At 38.2% G+C, this 22696-nt stretch overlaps 1 protein-coding gene and 1 pseudogene across 4 annotated transcripts in view; both read right to left on the bottom strand.

Moving 5' to 3' along the window:
* Positions 1–22696, bottom strand: part of C4BPA (complement component 4 binding protein alpha) — a 48073-nt gene that overhangs the window by 6482 nt on the left and 18895 nt on the right. For all 4 annotated transcript variants that reach the window (XM_013979647.3, XM_005667550.4, NM_001444700.1 and 1 more), the window contains 6 exon segments: positions 21230–21315; positions 20865–21059; positions 16664–16846; positions 14531–14728; positions 11422–11616; positions 2693–2866 (listed from right to left, as the gene is read on the bottom strand). In XM_013979647.3, coding sequence (XP_013835101.3) covers positions 2693–2866; positions 11422–11616; positions 14531–14728; positions 16664–16846; positions 20865–21059; positions 21230–21315 — 1031 coding nt within the window.
* Positions 8965–9883, bottom strand: LOC102159174 (nicotinamide/nicotinic acid mononucleotide adenylyltransferase 1 pseudogene; annotated as a pseudogene).

Raw genomic sequence — 22696 nt, 5'->3', positions numbered from 1 at the left:
GTAGTCTGAAAACTATAAGACACTGTGAAAGAAATCAAAGATGACACAAACAAATGGAAAGATATGCCATGTTTCTTAGATTGGAAGAATCAATATTGTCAAAATGACTATACAGTCCAAGACAGTCTATAGATTTAACGCAATCCTATCAAATTACCAGTGTCATTTTTCACTGAACTAGAACAAAAAAATTTTTTTTAATTTGTATGGAAACACAAAAGACTCTAAATAGCCAAAGCGATATTAAGAAAGAAAAATGGAGCTGGAGGAATCAGTATCATTGACCTTAGACTCAACTGCAAAACTTCAATATGGTACTGGCACAAAAACAGAAATATAGCTCAATGTACAAGATAGAAAGCCCAGAAATAAACCCATGCACCTATGTTCAACTAAACCATGACAAAGGAGTAAAGAATATAAAATGAAGAAAAGAAAATCTCCTCAATAAGTGGTGCTGGGAAAACTGAACAACTACAGGTAAAAGAATGAAATTAGAACACTCTCTAATACCATAAACAAAAATAAACTCAAAATGGATTAAATACCTAAATATAAGATTAGATACAATAAAACTCTTAGAGGAAAACATAAGAAGAACGCTCTTTGACAGAGACTGCAGCAATATCCTTTTTTTAACTTTTTTAGGGCTGCACCCACAGCACATGGAGGGTCCCAGGCTAGGAGTTCAATCAGAGCTGCATCTGCCGGCCTATGCCACATCCACGGCAGATCCAAGCCATGTCTGTGACCTACACCACAGCTCATGGCAGTGCCAGATCACTAACCCACTGAGTTAGGCCAGCAATTGAACCCGCATCCTCATGAATACTAGTCGGGTTCATTTCCACTGAGCCACAACAGGAACTCCAGCAATATCTTTTTGATCCACATTCTACAGTAATGAAAATAAAAACAAACATAATTAAACTTAAAAGCTTTTGCACATTAATGAAATGAAAAGACAGCCCACAGAATGGGAGGAAAATCTTTGGAAATGAAGGGACTGACAGGAAATTAATTGCCAAAATATACAAACAATTCATGAAGCTCAATATCAGAAAAAACAAACAACCCAATCAAAAAATGGTCAGAAGATCTAAACAGGCATTTCTCCGAAGAAGACAGAGAGATATCCAAAAAGCACATGAAAAGATGTTCAACACTGCTAATTATGAGAGAAATGCACAACAAAACTACAGTGAGATATCACTTCTCACCAGTCAGAATGGCTAGCATCAAAAAGTGTACAAAAAATAAATGCCGGAGAGGATATGGAGAAAATGAAACCCTCCTACACAGTTGGTGGGAATGTAAATTGGTGAAGCTACTATGGAGAACAATATAAGGGTTTCTTAAAAAACAAATATAGAACTACTATATGATCCAGCAATCCTGCTCATAGGCACATATTTGGAGAAAACTATAATTTAAAAAGATACATGTACCCCAATTTTCATTGCAGCACTGTTTGTAATAGACAAGACATAGAAAGCAACCTGAATGTCCATCAAGAGAGTAATGGATAAAGAAGATATGGTACATACATACAATGGAATGTTACTCAGCCATTAAAAAGAATGTAATAATGTCATTTTCAGTAACACAGATAGAACTATAGATTATCATACTAAGTGAAGTAAAAGATAAACATCATATATCATTTATATGTGATATCATCTAATAAAAATGATACAAAAGAATTTATTCATAAAACAGAAACAAACTCACAGACTTTAATAACAAGCTTAATACTACCAAAGAGGACAGGTTGGGGTGAGGGATAGTTAGGAGTTTGGGGCTGGCATATGCACACTATTGTATATGGAATGGATGGTCCGTGGGGACCCAACTCAATATTCTGCAATAATCTACATGGATAAAGAATTTGAAAAAAATGGATATGTGTATATGTATAACTAAATCACTTTACTGTACACCAGAAATTATCACAACATTGTAAATCAACTAATTCAGTAAAATGAAATAAATAAATAAATAAAATGAAAGAACATAAAAAGTCCTATGACCCCAGATACTAAGATATCAAAGCAACTATCTCTCATATCTTGATCCCTGAAAGGCACTAGATATGAAATTTTCCCTCTTGCCTATTAGCCTGCCTTGGGCAATGGAGGCAATGGTGGCAAACACTCCCTGGAGTCGTGATATTAAACCTGTGTGCACATAACAATCAGACCCAATCTTGACTCTTGTCCCCACAACAGCTGGCAAACTAGGAGTCCCCACCACACACCCACACCCTGAACTGGTGGTGTCCTGCACTGGCTCTGATGGAAATGCCTGTGATTTCATGACACTTGGAATTAGCCCATGACAACCTACATTCCTACTAGACCAACTTCCCATGGAAATTTTGTACAGACCACAGCTACACTCAGATACAGGGTACTCCCTGTAGCATATTTCTGGAAATACACAAGAAATTGGGAATAGGGGCTGCCTCACAAAGGCTGAATTTTTCACCTAGGAAAAAGATCGAGGGGAGATTAATATTTCTCTGAGCCCTCTCTACTTTTTGTTTCTGGTACCATCAGAATGGAGTAACTATTTTCAATCAGTCCAATCAAATCAAATGGCTTTTTGCTGCCTCTGACAGGGAAGAAATTGTGCTGTCAACACTATCATGACAGTTCTACCTACTTAGCTCTGAAGAAGGAGCTGGAGTTACCTTTACATCGAGGGGCTGCAGGTGACCAGCGTGAATAATGACAGAAGAGTCTGTCCTCTCCAACCAGAGTGTATCCTTCATCACATTTATATACAACCTCATCTTTTTTCATTCCAAATAGCCCAATAATTTGTGTATGATGTCCGTGGGCAACCACAGGAGGATTATCGCAACCTTGAGGAGGGGCCAAAACGTGAGAGAGCATCAGTGTATAGAATGCATCTAATAACACTTCCCGGAATGTGTGTGGTTTGGAGGCAGCTTCCTTCAATGCTTCCACATTCCTTGCCCAGAGGATCACCCAGCTAAACCCAGAACCTGTGCTGCCTTTCTGTAGGGCTGAGGCTGGGGAACCATAGAAAGGCTCCAGTGAAATGACAAGCTCTTAGGACTTGCTTCATCTTATTGACAAGTTCACGGCCCTTGATATTGTTTCAGAGCCATTTGGGCATGAAGGCTGGATTCCTCCCAGAGCCACATTATATTAGCTCTATACTCCACTAATTCCAGGATAAAAGTAGAGAAACTGTAAAGATGCAAAATCAATTCACAATCTCTGACACATTGCTCCCAAGCAAACCTGTCCATCCATGCTCCCAAGAATGTACTTACTATATTCTAAAATATTTTAGGAGTTCTTGTCGTGATGCAGTGGAAACAAATCTGACTAGGAACCACGAGATTGCGGGTTTGATCCCTGGCCTCGCTCAGTGGGTAAAGGATCTGGTGTTGCTGTGGCTGTGGTGTAGGCCAGCAGCTACAACTCCGATTAGACCCCTAGCCTGGGAACCTCCATATGCCGTGGATGTGGCCCTAAAAAGACAAAAAGACAAAAAATTTAAAAAATAAAATATTTTAGGAAAGAGCTCATACTAATCATAAATATGATGCCATGCTTGTTGGAATAACAGGCATGACATGGTGCTGAGTGCCTCTCTGGAAGGGAACACTGACAGGGCCCACAAACACTGCATGAGAAATATAAGCAAAATGGGTCATCAGAAATGTCAGGTGAAATATTATAGTCATGGACAATCATTTCTGTAAGTACTATTCTAAGATGCTTCCTCAAGGCATGGAAATAAGTGAGATTCAAATGTTGGAACTGCCGTGGCAGATGGTAGGAGGAAGGATTGAGTGACCCAGAAAAGTGAGCATGCTGGAGTGGATGTACCACACAAGCTGGAAATGCCACCAGATAATCATGTTACCTGGGAAGGCCTGGAGGATACATTTACCAAGGTCAGAAGGAATTCCCCAATGAGAGGAGCACTAATATCAAGGCCAGAGCTGATGATAGGGAGGCCATTAAAAAACAAGCTTCACTTTGAGCAATAGCAGTATGACAGTTGTCCATATACTTTAAAAGCTAAATAAATGTAATCATCATAATGAGTGGCAAGTTAGAGAGACACTCAGAGCTGCTTGACAGCTAGGAAGAAAAGAACATGGCATTCATAAGGGTGAAAATAGATGAGCAGCCAACTAAGATAATACTCAATCTCTACCATTAAAAGAAATTGAGGGGAGTTCCCTGGCGGTCTAATGGTTAGGATTGATTGCTTTCACTGCTGTGGCCCAGGTTCAACCCCTGGTCTGGAAACTGAGATCCCACATCAAGCTGCTTTACACCATGGTAAAAAAAAAAGAAAAGAAAAAAGAAATCTAGGATGGATGATCACAAGGCTGACGACATTTGGTCCATATCAAGTTTTAATCCCCTATTCAGCTTCTGGACCTGTGCCAGTAGTCAGGTTTGGAGATCATCAACTGAAGAAAAAGACAATTTCCAGAAGTAAAGATACTACAGCACCTTGGAAAGTATGCACAGTAGTGAATGCCCTAGTCTTCCAAAAGACCTCTGTCTATTTAAACAGGTAACCGTGCATGCATGAGAGATGCACAATAATCCAAGGATTATTGGACAGAGAGCTTGACCTGACATGGACCTAGAACCATCGTGGCCCCCCTGTTACACTACTTGGTGGCCATTTCCATTATCTTTGAAAGGATAAATGGGAGAGACAAAACTGGTCACAGGCACAAGCCCCATACTGGGTTCTTGGCCTATGAGGTAAGAGCTCTCTTATCCAAGAAGGCCCAGTAGAAGACATTTATGCTATCTATATCCTCCCCCTTGAGGAAAAGAAGGTAGGTTTTTTTTAAAAAAATCATGTACCAAGGGGTAGGAAAAAGGTAGAAATTAGTGCCACTCTTAAAGAACTGAAGATTCAGGAGTGGTCATCATATCTCCATGTACTTCACCAGTGTGTCTACTACAAAAGTTAGGATTCTGGAGAAGTACAGTAGACTCTTGAAAACCCAACAGCATTTTAGCCCCTACTGTAGCCACTGCATCAGATATGGTATCTTTGCTAGAACAGATTTATGTGGCTTTGGGTAAATGAGGCCACTGATTCAGCAGAGGCCTCCTTCCCATCCCTATCAGAAAAGAGGGCCAGGTCACGAACGGTTGTACACCCGTGGAAGGGTCAAGATCATCTATTTGCATGTTTAGCCCTTGGCCATGGTAACTCTCCTGCCCTGTCATAATAGAGTCTGAAGGTATCAGGACCATGTGGACATCCACAGACTATCACATTGATCCAGCATATCAATGGCATCATGTTAAATCTACTGAACAAGCAAGAGGAATGATGATGATCCAGAGTCTGGGAGAGAGAGAAAGAAGAAAAGAAGCTCAGAAAGGCAGGTTCAGGAATTCCCTGATGGCCCAGTGGGTTAAGGATCTGGTGTTATAACTCCTATTTCTCTGGTCACTGCTGTGGTGGGGGTTCCATCCCTGGTCCAGGAACTTCCACATGTCCTGGATGAGGCCAAAAAAACAAAATGAAAAGAAAGACAGGTTCAAGTATATTTGGGAAGATCTTATAGTGTAGGTAAATGTATATGGACAAGTAGCAAGGAAGAGAATAAATACTAAGAAATAAAAGGTAATAATTGAAAAGTGTAGCTTATCTATTAGGTGTGGCTTATTGTCATTAATTTAGAAAAGAAGAAGAAACCAGGAAGGCCAAAAGAATGATGAGAAGCAACGTGGAAAAAAAAAGAAAGGTGGCCTGAGGAGCAGTATTTTCAACAAACTTATCCACTCCAAAAATCATTCTGGTTACATAATCTTTTTTTGCCTAATTTTTTAAATTTCGTTTCATTTTTCAAATTGACTAATGCTGAAGTAAAAAACTTTCACTGCAAGTTCATTCAAATTATACAAAAAATGATAGGGGTAAAAAAGTACAACACAAAAACCACCAGCAGCAAACAAACAAAACATTATCTTTACACATTTCCAAAGTTCTAAATTGATGTTATAAAGCAAATTACAAAAAAGTCATGGTAGGGAATAAATGATGGCATACTTCTTCTTTCTCAATGGAAGTCACGACAGTTACTAAGATTTGAACTATTAGTCTTAATGTTCTTGTTCTAATTTACATTATCCAAAGAGGAAATCTGTCCTTGAGGTTACCCAAAACCCTATTATGCTGTGGCATTAGCAGAATCCTGGTACTAGGATAAAAGCCAAGCAGCTTGCCCTATGTTCAAGTTGTTGATCCATAAATAGCACAATAATAGGATCATTTCACTATTACCAGGTCTCCTGGGAGGGTGCCCTTGTGCTTTACCCAGTGGGTCCTGTGACGAATATACTCACAGCTGAGCAGGGTATGGGAACTTCTAGGTAAAAAGGCATCACGGGATAAGAGAAGTTACTAGCATTGGGAACTTTATGCATTTCAGATGAATAAGGGCGGGTTGCCAGGAGAAGAAATCAAAGCTAAATTTGATAGTTTTATCTGCTTCTAAATTGTTCCTCTTTAGTACTGCTCCAACTCTAAAAATCCAAAAGGCTATGGAGAGGGAGAATGAAACTCATCTCTAAGATCTGAGAGTCTAGCCTTTCATTCATTTAGCAGATAGAGACTAGGACCTATGGGTCAGGCTCTGCACCCCTCCTTATCTTTGAGAAGTCAGCCATTGGCTTCAGTGAGAATAAGTCAGGGGTTATAGAATTCGTGCTCGCTTTATTTAACATTTTCCTTTTTTAAACTGTGGATTCAGGATTAAGAAGATGTGGTACATATATACAATGGAATATTAACCAGCCATAAAAAAGAACAAAATAATGCCATTTGCAGCAACATGGAGGCAACTAGAAATTTTCATACTAAGTGAAGTCCGAAAGAGAAAGACAGATACCATGTGATATCACTTATATGTGGAATCTAAAATATGGCACAGATGAACCTATCTGCAAAACAGAGACAGACTCAGAAATGGAGAGTAAACTTGTGGTTGCCAAGCGGGAGGGGGAGGGAGTGGGATAGACTGGGAGTTTGGGGTTAGTAGATGCAAACTATTCCATTTAGAATGGATAAGCCATGAGGTCCTGCTATATAGTTCAGTGAAGGAACTATATCCAATCATGAATATAGAACATGATAGAAGATAATATGAGAAAAAGAATGTATACATAGGTATAACTGGTCACTTTGCTGTACAGCAGGAACTGACAGAACATTATAAATCAATCATAATAAAAAAAGTTTTAAAAAATAAACAGTGGATTCAGATCTGACTGCACAATTGCACGGAAAAAAACTATTTCTGGTCTTTTTGCTTTACCAGTTGACAAAACTTCCAAAAAATTTCAGTTAGTGGCAAACTGTATAATAAACCATATAGCAAGCTTGTGTTTATTTGTTTATTTATTTATTTGTGGCCAAACCTGAATCATATGGAAATTCCCAGGCCAGGGACTGAATTTGAGCTGCCGCTGTGACCTACACCATAGCTGCGGCAATGCCAGATACTTAAATACACTGCACTGGCCTAGAGATAGAATCTGAGTTTCACATTGCCAGGAGCCACTGCAGTTGGATGCCTAACCCATTGCACCGCAGGGGCAACACCACATGCTTGAGTTTTTAACATCAAGCTATGGCTTTATTATTTGAGAATTCTCTTTTGTTAAAGTCCATACAAAAGAACAAGAAGAGAAAAAGTGTAAGAAAACAGACTCCTTTTCTACTTAAATTCACAAATGGCAGATTCACAGGGGGCTGAATAGAAACAGCAGGGCTTTTCACAAATGCAATAGTTTTAAACTGAGATCACAGAGAGTTCTTCCATGATCCATTCATCAGTACCCCAAATTCTGAGCTGAAGAAAGGGTTGGGCTGACCCAGTGTGGCATTTCCAACGTCCATTCATCTTTTGATTATTAAGCAGTCATTAAAGCCTAAGAGCATGCATACTTCATAAAATTTTTGAATGCGATCTCTCATACTTTGTGGTTCTCTCCACTGCAGGTAGCATGATGTCATCTCCGAAGATAAAAGATGACAGATGGCCAAGGCTAGAGCCACAATAGGATGCTAAGAGAATACGTATTGTTATACAGAGGAAGGCAGAGGCTCTCTCCCTCTGAGCTACTAGGGTTGGGACTTCAACATAAGATGGGTGGAGAGAAATGATTTAGCCCATAACAGCTGGGTAATATTTCATGGTGCCTTTTATCTTTAAGGAAACAGGCAAATTGTTAAATAACTTATTCCGCTTATTTAGGTATATTTTCTTATAGTAAGTATTTTTTGGGTTTTTTTTTTTTTGGTTTTTTTTTTTTAAGCTTCCAGTCATTGTGTTAATGTATCAGAAACATCCGTGTACCTCTCTAAGCATTTTCTTGGACTCCTCTCCCTACTTCCAAAGGTGATGAGTGTGTCCAGTGTCTCCAGTGTACCTTGGCAGAGCTTATTTGGCCTTGAGATGTACGCCAGAGAGAGAATTCTTGGCATAAAGTTTCCGCCAGGCACATTCACAGCCTGTATCTTGCACAGCAGCAGATGACTAATCAGTGGCATATTTCACAAAATCATATTTTAAGAATTACTTCTTTAGTCATCCTGGGTGACGACTGCCCAGAAATAAGCATGCATAAACTGTTAGTTCCCTTCATGACTAAAGTTAGGATCTTAAATGAACTCTTGCTTTTCACAGTTTGCCTCTCTTATGTGATACAGCCAGGATGTCCTTTCTGACTTATTTTTGTAACTAGTTTGATTGAATGGTCTTTTGGTTTTAGTGCTGCTAGTCTCCTGTTTTAAAGATAAAGGGACTTGTACATTCTAAAAGAACGCAAACAAAAAAAGACCGCAGTGAAAGCATTCATCTTGAAAACTTCTAATAAAAAGAAAAACCTGATTTTAATTTACTACTAATGCTTACCAAACTTCTAAGCTTTTGCATTTGAAAAAAATCATAATTCCTTTCTCTAGTTCTTAACTAGATTGCTTCAAATTCCCAAAAGGGAAGCCCAAGATATCATGCTGTAGAATTTCTTATGAGTTAGCTTCTGCAGTGTTTTTCTGCAAATGAGCCAAGACAACCCCAACATTTCTCTCTTCACTCCCAGAGCTACACCATTATGCTTTTCAATATATTCTTGGACAAGATCTGGTGCCAAATAGCAAATGCTCTGGTAGCAAGTAGTGAAAGGCTTGCTGGATCTTTGTGAATGAAATGTCATTGGTGATTCACCAGGTGATATTCTGATGTTTCCCCAACACGGGGGATACGTAGATGAATTTTTGAGTATCATTTCTACCCCAGGTAACACATACAAGCCCATGGTCTCCCACAGTTTGGAAGATATCCTCACTCTCCCACAGACTGGGAACACCAAAGGACTCCAGTAAATCCGCCCCACATAGCAACTTTACCTTTGCCACAACTTTTGTTTTGGGCTCAAGGGATTTTTTTTTTTTTTGAATTTTATCTTTGTTCAGTCCACTTCCTCTTCTATTCAGGCTGGGCCTTTCCAGCATAGGTGAATCCCACTGTTGATCACGGCTACTAGCCTCCAGGGTCTCCTGATGGTATCTTAGCACCGACAGTCTCTCCAACCCTTCTAAAGGCTTTCCTATATATCAACATCCACCCATTTTGAATTCATAACTCAGTAAAGGACTGAGATGAGTCCTTCCTCTATCCCTTGCCAGGAGGAGAAATTGTGCCTTGGAACATTCGAATTTTCCTGTTCCATTCATGTAGTCCTTGGCTAGTTCAAAAAACCTGGGGTACACACTGGTGATAGGATTTCAAAAAATCACCAGCAATGAGAACCACTTCTGTCTTCTCTGAATTTTCCATGCTAAGAATTTGAAGTTGTTGATCTAAATGGAATACGCAGAGCTCCTGTCATGGCTCAGGGGTTAACAAACCCGACTCGCATCCATGAGGACGCAGGTTCAATCCCTGGCTTTGCTCAGTGGGTTAAGGATCTGGCATTGCCATGAGCTGTGGTGTAGGTCACAGATGCAGCTCGGATCCCGCATTGCTGTAGCTGTGGTGTAGGCTGGCAGCTACAGCTCTGATTCAACCCCTAGCCTGGGAACTTCCATGTGCCATGGGGGGCCCTAAAAAGACAAAAGACAAAAAAAAAAGAAAAGAAAAAAAAAAAAACACTGATATCTTCTTTGTTGTTTTTACAAAAGAAGTGCTGTGAATCTAAAGTGTTTTGCAAGGTAGGCAGTTAGAAGCACTCCAACTTGTATGTCAACATAGAGAGACTGAAAGAATGAACACTCCTTGCCTCACATTTGAATATGAACTTGTCTCACACTTGAATATGATCTTGTCTCAGGGACTGTTGTATTTGACCCTCACAGACTCCACCATCTTGAAATCCTCTATGCTTGACACAAAAAGGGATCCTGGGATGATCCCCCTAGAGACCAATTTCTCAGGGGCTCCACGTTGGGGGGCTTACCATGTCCTCGGGGCCAATCAGCCCAAGTCTCTTTTACCTAATTTGAAACCTCCCCTTAATAATCTCCACCCTTTTGAATGTTCACAAGTAGCATTACCTACAATAGCCAAGAAATGGAAGCAACCTAAGTGTCAATCAACGGACAAATGGATAAAGAAAATGTGGTATGTTTATATAATAGAATATTACCCAGCCATAAAAAAGAATGAAGTTGGGAGTTCCCGTCGTGGCGCAGTGGTTGACGAATCCGACTGGGAACCATGAGGTTGCGGGTTCAGTCCCTGCCCTTGCTCAGTGGGTTAACGATCCGGCTGTGGTGTAGGTCGCAGACGCGGCTAAGGCTTGGATCCCGCTTTGCTGTGGCTGGTAGCTACAGCTCCGATTCGACCCCTAGCCTGGGAACCTCCATATGCCATGGGAGCGGCCCAAGAAATAGCAAAAAGACAAAAAAAAAAAAGAATGAAGTTTTGCCATCTGCAACAACCTGGATGGACCTGGAGAATATTATGGTTAGTGAAAAAGTCAAACAGAGAGAGAAAAATACTCTATATTGTTGTTTATATGTGGAATCAAAAAAGAAAATGAATGAATATAACAGAAAAGAAAATGAATCTATATCACAGATGTAGAAACCAAGTAGTTATTACCAGGGAGAGGAAAGCAAGGAGAGACAAGATAGGGGTGGGGGATTAAGAGGTACAGACTACTATGTATGAAATAAATAAGCCACAAGGATATACAGTACAATACAAGGAATACAGCCAATTTTTATAACTATAAATGGAATATAACCTTTCAAAATTGTGAATCACTATGCTGTACACATGAAATTTATATAATATTGTACATCAGTGTACTTCAATTAAAAATAATAATAATTTCCATCATTTTGACATGAAAAAAACTTCTAAAATAATGTGCGTCTGTAAGCTCTTACCTCTATCACATACTGGCATTCTGGGCCTCCATGTGCCTTGTTCTGAGCATGAAGATACATATCTAACTTTCTCATTGTTATTACATGTATATGAAATCTTATCTCCAGAGTAATAGGTACAGTGATTGGCAGACTGATTTTTCTTCCTGTAGGTGATGCTGATATGATCCACGTCTGGTACTGGGCAACATACCTCTAAAAAATATAAAAGAAGGCTAATGATTAGCAACATCACCATGAGGAGATGCCTATGGTTAAAAGTCTAATTTCTGCCTTTAGACGATCTCACCACTGAAGAGAGATTGGGAAAACTGCGACACTTTTAGTCTGCTTTCCCTGGCTCTGATTTGCTAAAGTTCTCCAACTCAGTCATTTCCAATCAACTAAATATTTTCATTAAGAACCTCCAAAATAAGAAGCTGGACTAAACCTGTATGAAAATGTAAATTTTCAAAATTATTTAAGAACAATGACAAGTAACATTCATATGGCTTCCTTTAGGGTTGCATCATTATTAAATTCTCAAATAACTTACACTTCCTCAAGCACAGGAGGAAGAATGTTCCCAAAAGATAGAGAGTTTGGGGAACCTGACAGCTAATACACAGAAATAAATTTAAATTATTGCTTGGGGCCAGAATTTTTCTTTCTTTCATTTTCAACCAAATTTAAGAGAAATAGCTATTCACGTGCTTTCATTTTTAATGCAGTAAGTGATATAGGAATATAATTTTTTATTCATTAGTAGAAATACTTTTAGATAAAACTAGATATTATTTGATGTAAGAGAAGAAAAAACATCAAAACAGAATAAAATACTCTTCTCCATATCAGGATCTTTTTTATTTTTTATTTATTTATTTTTATTTTTTTGTTTTTTTGCCATTTCTTGGGCCGTTTCCCGTGGCATATGGAGGTTCCCAGGCTAGGGGTCCAATCGAGCTCTAGCCGCCGGCCTACGCCACAGCCACAGCAACACTGGATTTGAGCCGCATCTGCAACCTATGCCACAGCTCACGGCAACACTGAATCCTTAACCCACTGAGCAAGGCCAGGGATCGAACCTGCAACCTCATGGTTCCTAGTCAGATTCGTTAATCACTGAGCCACAACAGGAACTCCCATATCAGGATCTTAACCAGCACTACAATGGGGTCTTTCACACTCATTCAAATATTCTCAGCACTCATTGCTTATGAATTATGATAAAAATACCCAGCTCTCATATGGATTGCAAATTGTAGCTTTATATTGTAGAAAACATTTTTAAATATTTAAGTCACAAGTCTAAATTCATATTTAGTCAGATTTTATGATAACTTGAATAAATACTATTTTACTTTTTTTAAATAGTTAAAAAAGATTCTTTATTAAATAACTAAATTAATAAGACCTTAGTAGGCAAAATAAATATAATTTACAAGTAGGTTTTTAAACATGTATAAACATCCATTTACATAGAAAAATTAGTGTATTAATTACATGTCATTGTTTTTTATTCATTAAAGAGGATTCTCAAAGGTTACACTAAACAATATTTTGTTATTTAAGTGGTGGCAATAATTTTTGTTAATATATTTTTAGGTCAGTCATATTGTTAAAACCTTTCATTCTATTTCCCCAAAATAAGTCTGAACGGCTGCAATTAAACTTTAAGTCCTAATATGAAATGAATAACCTTTCAATAGGTAAATCTAAACTACCATTTTTTATTTATTATTTGTGCATTTCACATATTTTTCAATTTCAGTCCACAGAATAAAGTTCTTTATATTCTGGACTTCAGTATCTTCACTTCTAAAATGGCAAGATTATGGAGTTTCCACTGTGGCACCACAGGATCAGCAGTGTCTCTGGAGGACTGGGACACAGGCCTGGCACAGTGGGTTAAGGATGCCACATTGCCACGGCTGAGGCATAGGTGGTGCCTTGGGGCAGCCAAAAAAGAAAAAAAAAAAAAAATGGGGAGTTCCCGTCGTGGCGCAGTGGTTAATAAATCCGACTAGGAACCATGAGGTTGCGGGTTCGGTCCCTGCCCTTGCTCAGTGGGTTAACGATCCGGCGTTGCCGTGAGCTGTGGTGTAGGTTGCAGACGCGGCTGGGATCCTGCGTTGCTGTGGCTCTGGCGTAGGCTGGTGGCTACAGCTCCGATTCAACCCCTAGCCTGGGAACCTCCATATGCCACGGGAGCGGCCCAAGAAATAGCAACAACAACAACAACAAAAGCCAAAAAAAAAAAAAAAAAAATGGCAAGATTCTGACAGATGTGTAGAAAAATCTATGTCGATAATTTCACTGAGGCCCATAAAATTGCTTGCACGTGTCTCTCAGCCCCTCACTTAGTCTCTCAAGTGAGACTGGAAAAAAATCTCCTTTCTATCATATTGAGGCAAGAATTCTGGGTCAGGGGTCAGAGTCTGTCTTCTAGAGGAAGGTCTTACCATCTCATGGTTCAAGAGATATGAGACACAAGTCACCTTGCAGCTGGTTGAGTTCATGACTATTTCACAGACCTTCCTTCTACCAAGTACCCCGAAGTCTTCCTTAGGAAGGAAAGGGCTGTGATGCAGGTCTGACTCTGGCAATAGGTAAAGGTATTTTCCATTCTGCTTTTACTAGTAATGTAGATAATACTTAATCTGCATACTGTTGACCTATATATCTGCGTCTCATTTGATTCTGAACCAGGATAAGATGATAATTTCTTAGCTCCTCAAACTCCAAGAGCTTTGCGAACCCTTCTGACAATAATGGTTCACTATCAATTAAAGATTTAGAATTAGATGTTAATTATCTTGAGGAAAACAATTATTTTCATATAAGTTTGAAAACCCTGGCACATGCTGGATGTTTAACATTCCAAAAAAATTTTTTATTTATTTATGTTTTGGTCTTTTTGTCTTTTAGGGCCACACCTGGAGGTTCCCAAGCGAGGGGTCCAATCAGAACTGCAGCCGCCGGCCTACACCATAGCCACAGCAACGTGGGATCCTTAACTCACTAAACAAGGCCAAGGATCAAACCCATGTCCTCATGGATGCTAGTCGGGTTCACTAAGCACTGAGCCGCAACGGGAACCCCCCCAAAAAATGTTTAAGTAGAAACTCACCCACACATTCTATGTATGAAGACCACTTGAAATCTTCCTGACAAGTCACAGTCAGAGACCCACTTGTCTTGGGTCTATAGCCAGAAAGGCAGTAGTAACTCATCACAGTGTCAACACCATACACTTCTTCTGTAGGCAGGGAGTAGCTATATCTTCTCCAGGTGGCATGGGGGATGTTTGGCAAGCCAGCACAACCATCTGCTCATAAATGAAGAACAAAGGAAAAAGACACTGATCAATGAGCCTGTCCTATCAAAGGATGTTCTGTGTTCATTCAGCCAGAAATCAGCCCACCAGGGCTGAGGAATCAGCCACACCAGAACACACACATGGACACGTGACCAAATCTCCAGAGTTTCTTACTAAAGCCATGAACAGCTGGTTTCTGTGTGTTGTGCCAGCTTTTCAAAATGTTTATTCTGGAGTTCCCGTCATGGCGCAGTGGTTAACGAATCTGACTAGGAACCACAAGGTTGCAGGTTCAATCCCTGCCCTTGCTCAGTGGATTAAGGATCAGGCGTTGCCGTGAGCTGTGGTGCAGTTCGCAGACGAGGCTCAGATTCTGCGTTGCTGTGGCTCTGGCATAGGCTGGCAGCTACAGCTCCGATTAGACCCCTAGCCTGGGAACCTCCATATGCCACGGGAGCAGCCCAAGAAATGGCAAAAAGACAAAAAGACAAAAAAAAAAAATGTTTATTCTTCTTCCTTTTAATTTTTTTTCAGAAAGATTAGTCTCTGAATTTAACATTGAGCTTGCTAGATAAATATGGCTGGAGAACCATGGCAGACAAACAAATCTAACTACTTCGTTTCTTCACTGATAGGAGAAAATAAACACATATCCCGATGATACCAGGAACTTTATCATTTAAGGGTTTGGCAAGGACAAACCAAGCATCTAGCGACTTTTGAGCCTGAAGCTTGTGTCTTGCTGTCATGCTTTCCTGATGCTCCTGGTTCATACAATGTGGGAATACAATTCAAACATCTGCCAAGCTGAAGGTTTATTACACTTTATCATCAAACATTTAAGATGGCATAGAGAGTAAGGGAGTTTTTAACAGTTTTATTAAGATACAAGTCATAGAACAAAAAATTCATCCTTTGAAAATACACAATCCAGTGGTTTTTTAGTACGTTCACAGAGTTGTGCAACCATCACAACTATCCAATTATAGGATATTCTTATCAACCCAAAAGGAAACTCTGTTCTTGTGAGAAGTCATCCCCTACTCTCACCTCCTCCCAGGCCCTGGAAACCACTAAAATACCTTCTTTCCCTATGGATATGCCTATTCTTGATATTTTAAGTAACCCTGTGGGAGTTCCCGCTCTGGAACAATGGGATCCATGGCATCTGCAGCGCCAGGATGCAGGTATAGGATCCCCAGCCCAGCACAGTGGGTTAAAGGATCTGGTGTTGCTACAGCTGTGGCATAGATCACAACTGCAGCTCAGATCTGATCCCTGGCTCAGAAACTCCATATGCTGTGGGGTGGCCAAAAAAGAAAACAAAAACAAACAAACAAACAAAAAAAACCCCTCTGTGAATGGATTTCTTACTTGTAAAATGAGGGTGGTAATAATAGTGTGTACAATTATGGAGAGAATTCATTGACTGTACCTAAACTAGTTATCATTGCTACTATTAAGATAAGTTTTAGCGATCCACATGAGTTTATATTTTCGGAGTATCAGAATCATAATCCATACTTTTGTGCAAGTTAGAAAAAAGTGGTTTTTTCCCTCAGGACACTTTGCTATTCATCTTTCAAAACAGTAATCATAACATAATGATTTTTGTTAGAGCAAAACAATTTTCTATCAACTGCAATAAATGGTTGAAGTAAATATACTAATCCACAATGTCTGCAATGCAATGATCTCTCTTTAGGGTTGGAATGTGCACAACCTTCACAACTGCATGTGGCAGACTTTTGTGATGTTATGTGACCTTGCACAGTGTACTGTAATCATTCTTTTCTCCAACAAGGAAAAAAAATAGAGGGATTCATCTACATTTAAATTTTTACAGTGATTCAAGTGGGCTTAGGCATATAAGAATGCTCCCATCAACATTTCTGGATATTTTTAGATGCCAAACATTGAAACTCCTTCATGGTCCGTACTTACGCAGTTCACAAATGGGAGGAGGAGGACTCCAGTTGCTATCAGCTTCACAATGGATTAAATTGCTGCCTTTAAGGCGAAAACCTTTATCGCATCCAAATAAAATAGACTCTTTATAAGCATAGATGGGTCCAAATCCGGAGGTTATTTTTCCATTTTTAACCACTGGCTGAAGACAATTGATTTCTAAAGACTCATAAGAAAAGACATATGGGTTATATACTTTTTATTCCTTTTTTAAAAGCCTCGGTAGCATGACATCCCACCATGCTGAATCTATTGTAAGATGCTTGTGAGTAACTTTCTCACTTTCCCAAGAAAAACTAGCCATGTGTAATCCAGGAAAAAAACAAAACAAAACAAAACCCTATCTTGAAGTCCTTAAATCCTCCCCTTATAATGGCCTACTTTCCTGGATGATTTTGATGGGGTGGTTGGGCAGTGACCAATAACCAATATGATGGTTATGATGCAGAAGCAGCCAGGGATCACAGATCACAAGCAAAGTACAAACTTCCCCCTCCACTACTGCACACACAGCAGTCAGTCATCAAGTCCTGTCAGTCCTGCCACTTTAATTCCTCTATGATTCCTCAGTTTCTCTGCAGGCCCATTGTCACGACTACAGCTGAAGCCAGCTTCACTACTTAGCTGAATAGCTGGAACAGACGAGTATGGGTTAAGTTTTGTCCCACTGCAAATCATTATCCATTCTGCAGCCAGAGTTTTCTTTCTAAAATGCAGCACATTTACTCCCCTGGTTAAAGTCTTTAAAAGTCTCCCTTCCACCCTCTTTCTGAACTCCTGAGAGCTCCTCAGGCATTTTTAACTGTGTGCAGTTTCATGCTCCTTTATCCCCTGATTTGATTGTGTCCTGTGGTAAGTGACACTGTGTAGGTTCTTAGTGGCAAAGAAAGATGCCTTAGATTAGCAAAATAGCAATACTATAATATTTCTTCTAGCTCAGTTACTGATTGCTTTATTCTGTTGAACTTAGGGTGTTTAGTAGGTTTTGCTTGCTTTGTAGGCATATGTGGTTGACATGAAAATTGCTAACCAATATTTCCAGGTCTGCTTCATGGACACATACATGAAAAGTCAAACAAGAAGAGAGAGAGGAATATGTTCCAAATGAAAAATAAATAAATAAATTAATTAAATTGAAACTACAAAACAATAGGAAAAAAAATCAATGAAACCAAGAGCTAGTTCTTTGAAATGATAAACAAAATTGATTAATTTTTAACCAGGTTCCTTAGGAAAAGAAGAGAGAGGACCCAAATAAATAAAAGCAGAAATGAAGAGGTTACAACTGACATCACAGAAATACAATCATAAGAGACTACTGTGAACAATTATATGCCAGCAAATTGGAAGCCTAGAATGAATGGATAAATTCCTAAAATCATATAATCTTCCAAGACTAAATCAAGAAGACAAAGAAAATGCAGTCTAATTACCAGTAGGAAACTGAATCAGTAATTTAAAAAATACTCCCAATAAACAGATGTGTGTTCTACCAAACATTTAAAGAAGAAACAATACCTATTCTTAAACTACTCCAAGAAGTTGAAAAGGAAGGAATACTTCCAAATTCATTCTACTTGAAACAAAACACTTCAAGAAAACAATACAGGTCAATATTCCTGATGAACACTGATGCAAAAATCCTCAACAAAATATCAGCAAATCAAATTCAACAATATACTGAAAGGATCACACACCTTGATCCAGTAGAATTTATTCAGGGATGCAATAATGGCTCAATATCCACAAATAAATCAACATGATACACCATGTTAACAAAACAAAGGGTAAAAATCATATCATCATCTCAATAGACCTAGAAAGAGCACTTGACAAAATTCAACATCCATTTATGTTAAAAAAAAAAAAAAAAACCTCTCAATAAAGTGGGTATAGGATAAACATACCTCAACATAAAGGCTATATATATATATATATATATATAATATCATGCTCAATGGTGAAAAGCTGAAAGTTTCTCCTCCAAGATCAAGAATAAGATAAGGATATCCCTTCTCACCACTTTTATTCACCAAAATAATGGAAGTGCTAACCAGAGCAATCATACAAGAAAAAGAAGTAGAAGGAATCCACATTGGAAGGGAAGAAGTAAAACTGTCATTATTTGCAGGAGATATGATACTATAGATAGAAAACTATAAGGATTCCACCAAAAAAAAAACTGTTATAATTAATAAATGAGTTCAATAAATTTGCAGGATACAACATTAATATATAGAAACCCAGTAAATTTCTATACACTAATAGCAGACTATCAAAAAGAGAAATTAAGAAAATAATCCCATTTACAACTGCATCGAAAAGGATAAGATATTTAGGAATAAATTTAACCAAGGAGACGATATACTTGCACTCTAAAAACTACAAGTCATTGATATAAGAAATTGATGATACCAAAAAATGGAAACATATAATATGCTCATGGACTGGAAGAATTGATATTGCTAAAATGTCCATATGGCCCAAAGCAATCTAGAGATTTAATGTAACCCCTATCAAAACACCTATGGTATTTTTCATAGAATGAGACAAAATTTATATTGGAGCACAAAAGACCTCAAATAGTCAAAGCAATTTTGAGAAAAAAGAAAAAAGCAAGAGTTATCATGTTCCCTGATTTCAAGCTATACTACAAAACTTTAGTAATCAAAACAGTATGGCACTGGCACAAAAACAGACACAGAGATTAATGGACAGAATAGAGATCCCAGAAACAAACCCCTATATTGTCAATTATTCTAGGATAGAGGAAGCAATAGTATACAATGGGGAAAAGATAGACTCTTCAATAAATGATGCTGGGAAAATTGGACAGCTACATGCAAAAGAATGAAACTAAACCACTTTCTTATACCACTTACAAAAATGAACTCAAAATGGATTAAATATTTAAGTGCAAGACCTGAAACTATAAAACTGCTAGAAGAAAACATAAGTAACTTCTTTGACATCAGCCTTAGCCATATTTTTTGTTGGGGGAGTGGATTTGTCTCCTCAGGCATGGACAACAAAAGCAGAAAAAAAAAAAAAAGGGACTGCATCAAACCAAAGAGAGAGCTGAAGGAAACCATGAGCAAAACAAAAAGGCAACATACTGAATGGGAGAAGATATTTGAAATTGATATATATAAGAAAGGGTTAATATCCAAAATTTATAAAGAACTCAGCCAAATCAATACCAGAAAAAAAAACAATTAAAAAATGTACAGAGGACCTAGATAGATTTTTTTTTCAAAGAAGACATATGGGTAGCTAACAGGCATATTAGAAGGTGCTCAATTTGATTTGCCAGGGAAGTGCAAATCAAAACCACAATGAGATATCACCTCACATGTGTCAGAATGGCTATTATCAAAAAAACAAGAAATAAAAACTGTTGGCAAGGATGTGGAGAAAAAAAAAAAAATACCGGTGCACCCTTGGTACAGCCACTGTGGAAAACAGTATGGAGATTCCCCCAAAATTAAAAATAGAACAACCATATTCCATGAAAAAAAAAAAAGAGTAAGATCTTGTCATTTGTGATAACATGTATGGAGCTAGAGGATATTATGCTAAGTGAAATAAGTCAGGCAGAGAAAGACTTATATATGATTTTAATTATAAGTGGAATCTAAAAATCAAAACAAACAGAACAGAAATAGACTCATAGATACAGAGAACAAATTGGTGATCACCACAAGGAAGAAAAGTGGGGAATGGGCAAAATAGGTAAAGGGAATTAAGAGGTGCAAACTTTCAGCTATAAAATAAATGTTTTGAGGATGTAGGATGTATAGCATAGAGAATATGGTCAATAATATTGCAATAACTTTGAATGGTGACAAATGGTAACCAGATTTGTGGTGATAATTTTGTACTGCACAAAAATATCAAATCTTTATGTATTATGTAGTACATCTGAAGCTAATATAATATTGTGAGTCAATTACATTTTAATTAAAAAAAAACTTTTAATTCACAAAGCCAATGAGATATCAGTGCTGTTTGTTACCATATACTGGTACAGCATGCCTAAGCATCAGTTTACTGAGTAAATGACTGCATCATTGCAAATAATAATTTGTCTTTGAATAATTATATTTCCCCCAATATATTTACCTTCCTTTTTCTTTTAAACAAATAATTCAAACCAAAATTTACCATTATGACTTACTTTTACAAATAGGAGGGCTTGGACTCCAAACACCTATTGTTTCATTTTCCACCGAGCAAGAAATGGAGGCTTTGCCTAACATTGAGAAGTCAGAGTCACAGCTGTAGGTGACAGAAGAGCCATACGTGTAGAAGTCTTCATCTCCACCGTTGTGCTTCCCATTGCTGATAGCTGGAGGAGGCTCACACTTGACAACTGAGATGAGTGAGAGAAGAGGAAGAAACAATCAGGAACGCATCCTTAGAAATCGAACATTCATGATGCAAATTCTAATGGAGGGTATAAGAAGCTGCCAAGATGCACCCAGTTTGTATTACCTAACATGGTTTAGGTTTATAGTCAAGACAAGGAAAGTCTTTACTTACTCATACATCTGGGGAGATATTCACTCCAGCCAACTCCTTTTTCTTGGATTTCACAGTAACTAGTGGTTGGACCAACTAAGACATATCTGAATAAAACAGGATCAAAGATTTTAGAGGAATTCTTCCTACAATAAATTAAATTGAAGGAAGGGGTCTGGAAACTTGACTTGTTACTCAATATTAAAAATGAAGAAGTAATATTTTTGACATTTCCCATTGAGCACTTCATTCGGTAAAATTTCATCACTGCAATGAGATGTGTAAATTTGTTCATTCGTCCTTTCATTCTGTAACCTGTTACTAGACATCGACTATGTGTCAGGCATGGAGTTCATCCCGAGCTCAGTCAGGACAATGTAGGGTAAAAGACTCATTTGAGTGTGTTCTGCAGGTTTTTTTGGATGAGAATATCAGCTAGATTACTGGCCCCAAACTCTCTTGTACTCTGCCTTTCTGTTTTCTGACTTCCAGATGCTTGCCCTCTGCTGTACACCATTAATTCCCTCTCCATGATCTCCACTTCTCTGTCTGTTGACAAATCCTAAGCTTTCTTCAGTTTATCTTACTGCCCCATATGAATTACGGTAACTGATAAAAAAAAAAAATCATTGTTAGTACAGTTTCAAATTATATTATTATCAAGGAACAAACCTCAAATATGACTGAACACTAATGTAAATATTACCTTCAGCAATCTAAGAAGTCCTGAAATTTATTTAATAATAAGGTTTTAATAATAATTTAATAGTAAATTTTAACAAGATAAAAAATGCAATAAGACTTAAGCATTTCTTGCTGGAGAAGGCGTGGAGAAAAGGGAACCCTCCTACACTATTGGTGGAAATGTAAATTGGTATAACCACTATGGAAAACAGTATGGGAGTACCTCAGAAAACTAAATATAGAACTACCATATAATCCAGCAATCCTACTCCTGGGCATATATCTGGACAAAACTACAATTCAAAAAATACATGGACCCCCATGTTTATAGCAGCTCTATTCGCAGTAGCCAAGACATGGAAGCAACCTAAATGTCCACTGACAGATGAATGGATTAAGAACATGTGATATATATATACAATGGAATATTACTCAGCCATAAAAAAATAACAAAATAATGCCATTAGTAGCAACATGGATGGAATAGAGATTAGCATACTAAGTGAAGTTAATCAGAGAGTGAAAGACAGATATCATATAATATCACTTATGTGTGAATCTTAAAAAAAAAAAGGGAAACAAATGATCTTATTTGCAGAACAGAAAGACTCACAAACTTTGAAAAACTTATGGTTACCAAAGGGGACAGGTGCTGTAGAGAGGGATGGACTGAGTGTTTGTGATTGGTATATACACATAGAGGTATATGGGATGATTAGCTAACAGGACCTGCTGTATAGCACAGAGAACTCTATCCAATATTCTGATAATCTATGTGGGAAAAGAAATCTGAAAAAGAATGGA

Source organism: Sus scrofa, chromosome 9 (assembly GCF_054392235.1).
Source record: "Sus scrofa isolate SSC_HxYL_T2T_F1_AM1 chromosome 9, Sscrofa_HxYL_maternal_Yorkshire_Landrace_v2.0, whole genome shotgun sequence".
Classification (NCBI taxonomy): Eukaryota; Metazoa; Chordata; class Mammalia; order Artiodactyla; family Suidae; genus Sus; species Sus scrofa.
The sequence above is the reverse complement of the archived record's forward strand: the minus strand, read 5'-3'. Positions and strand labels throughout refer to the sequence as shown.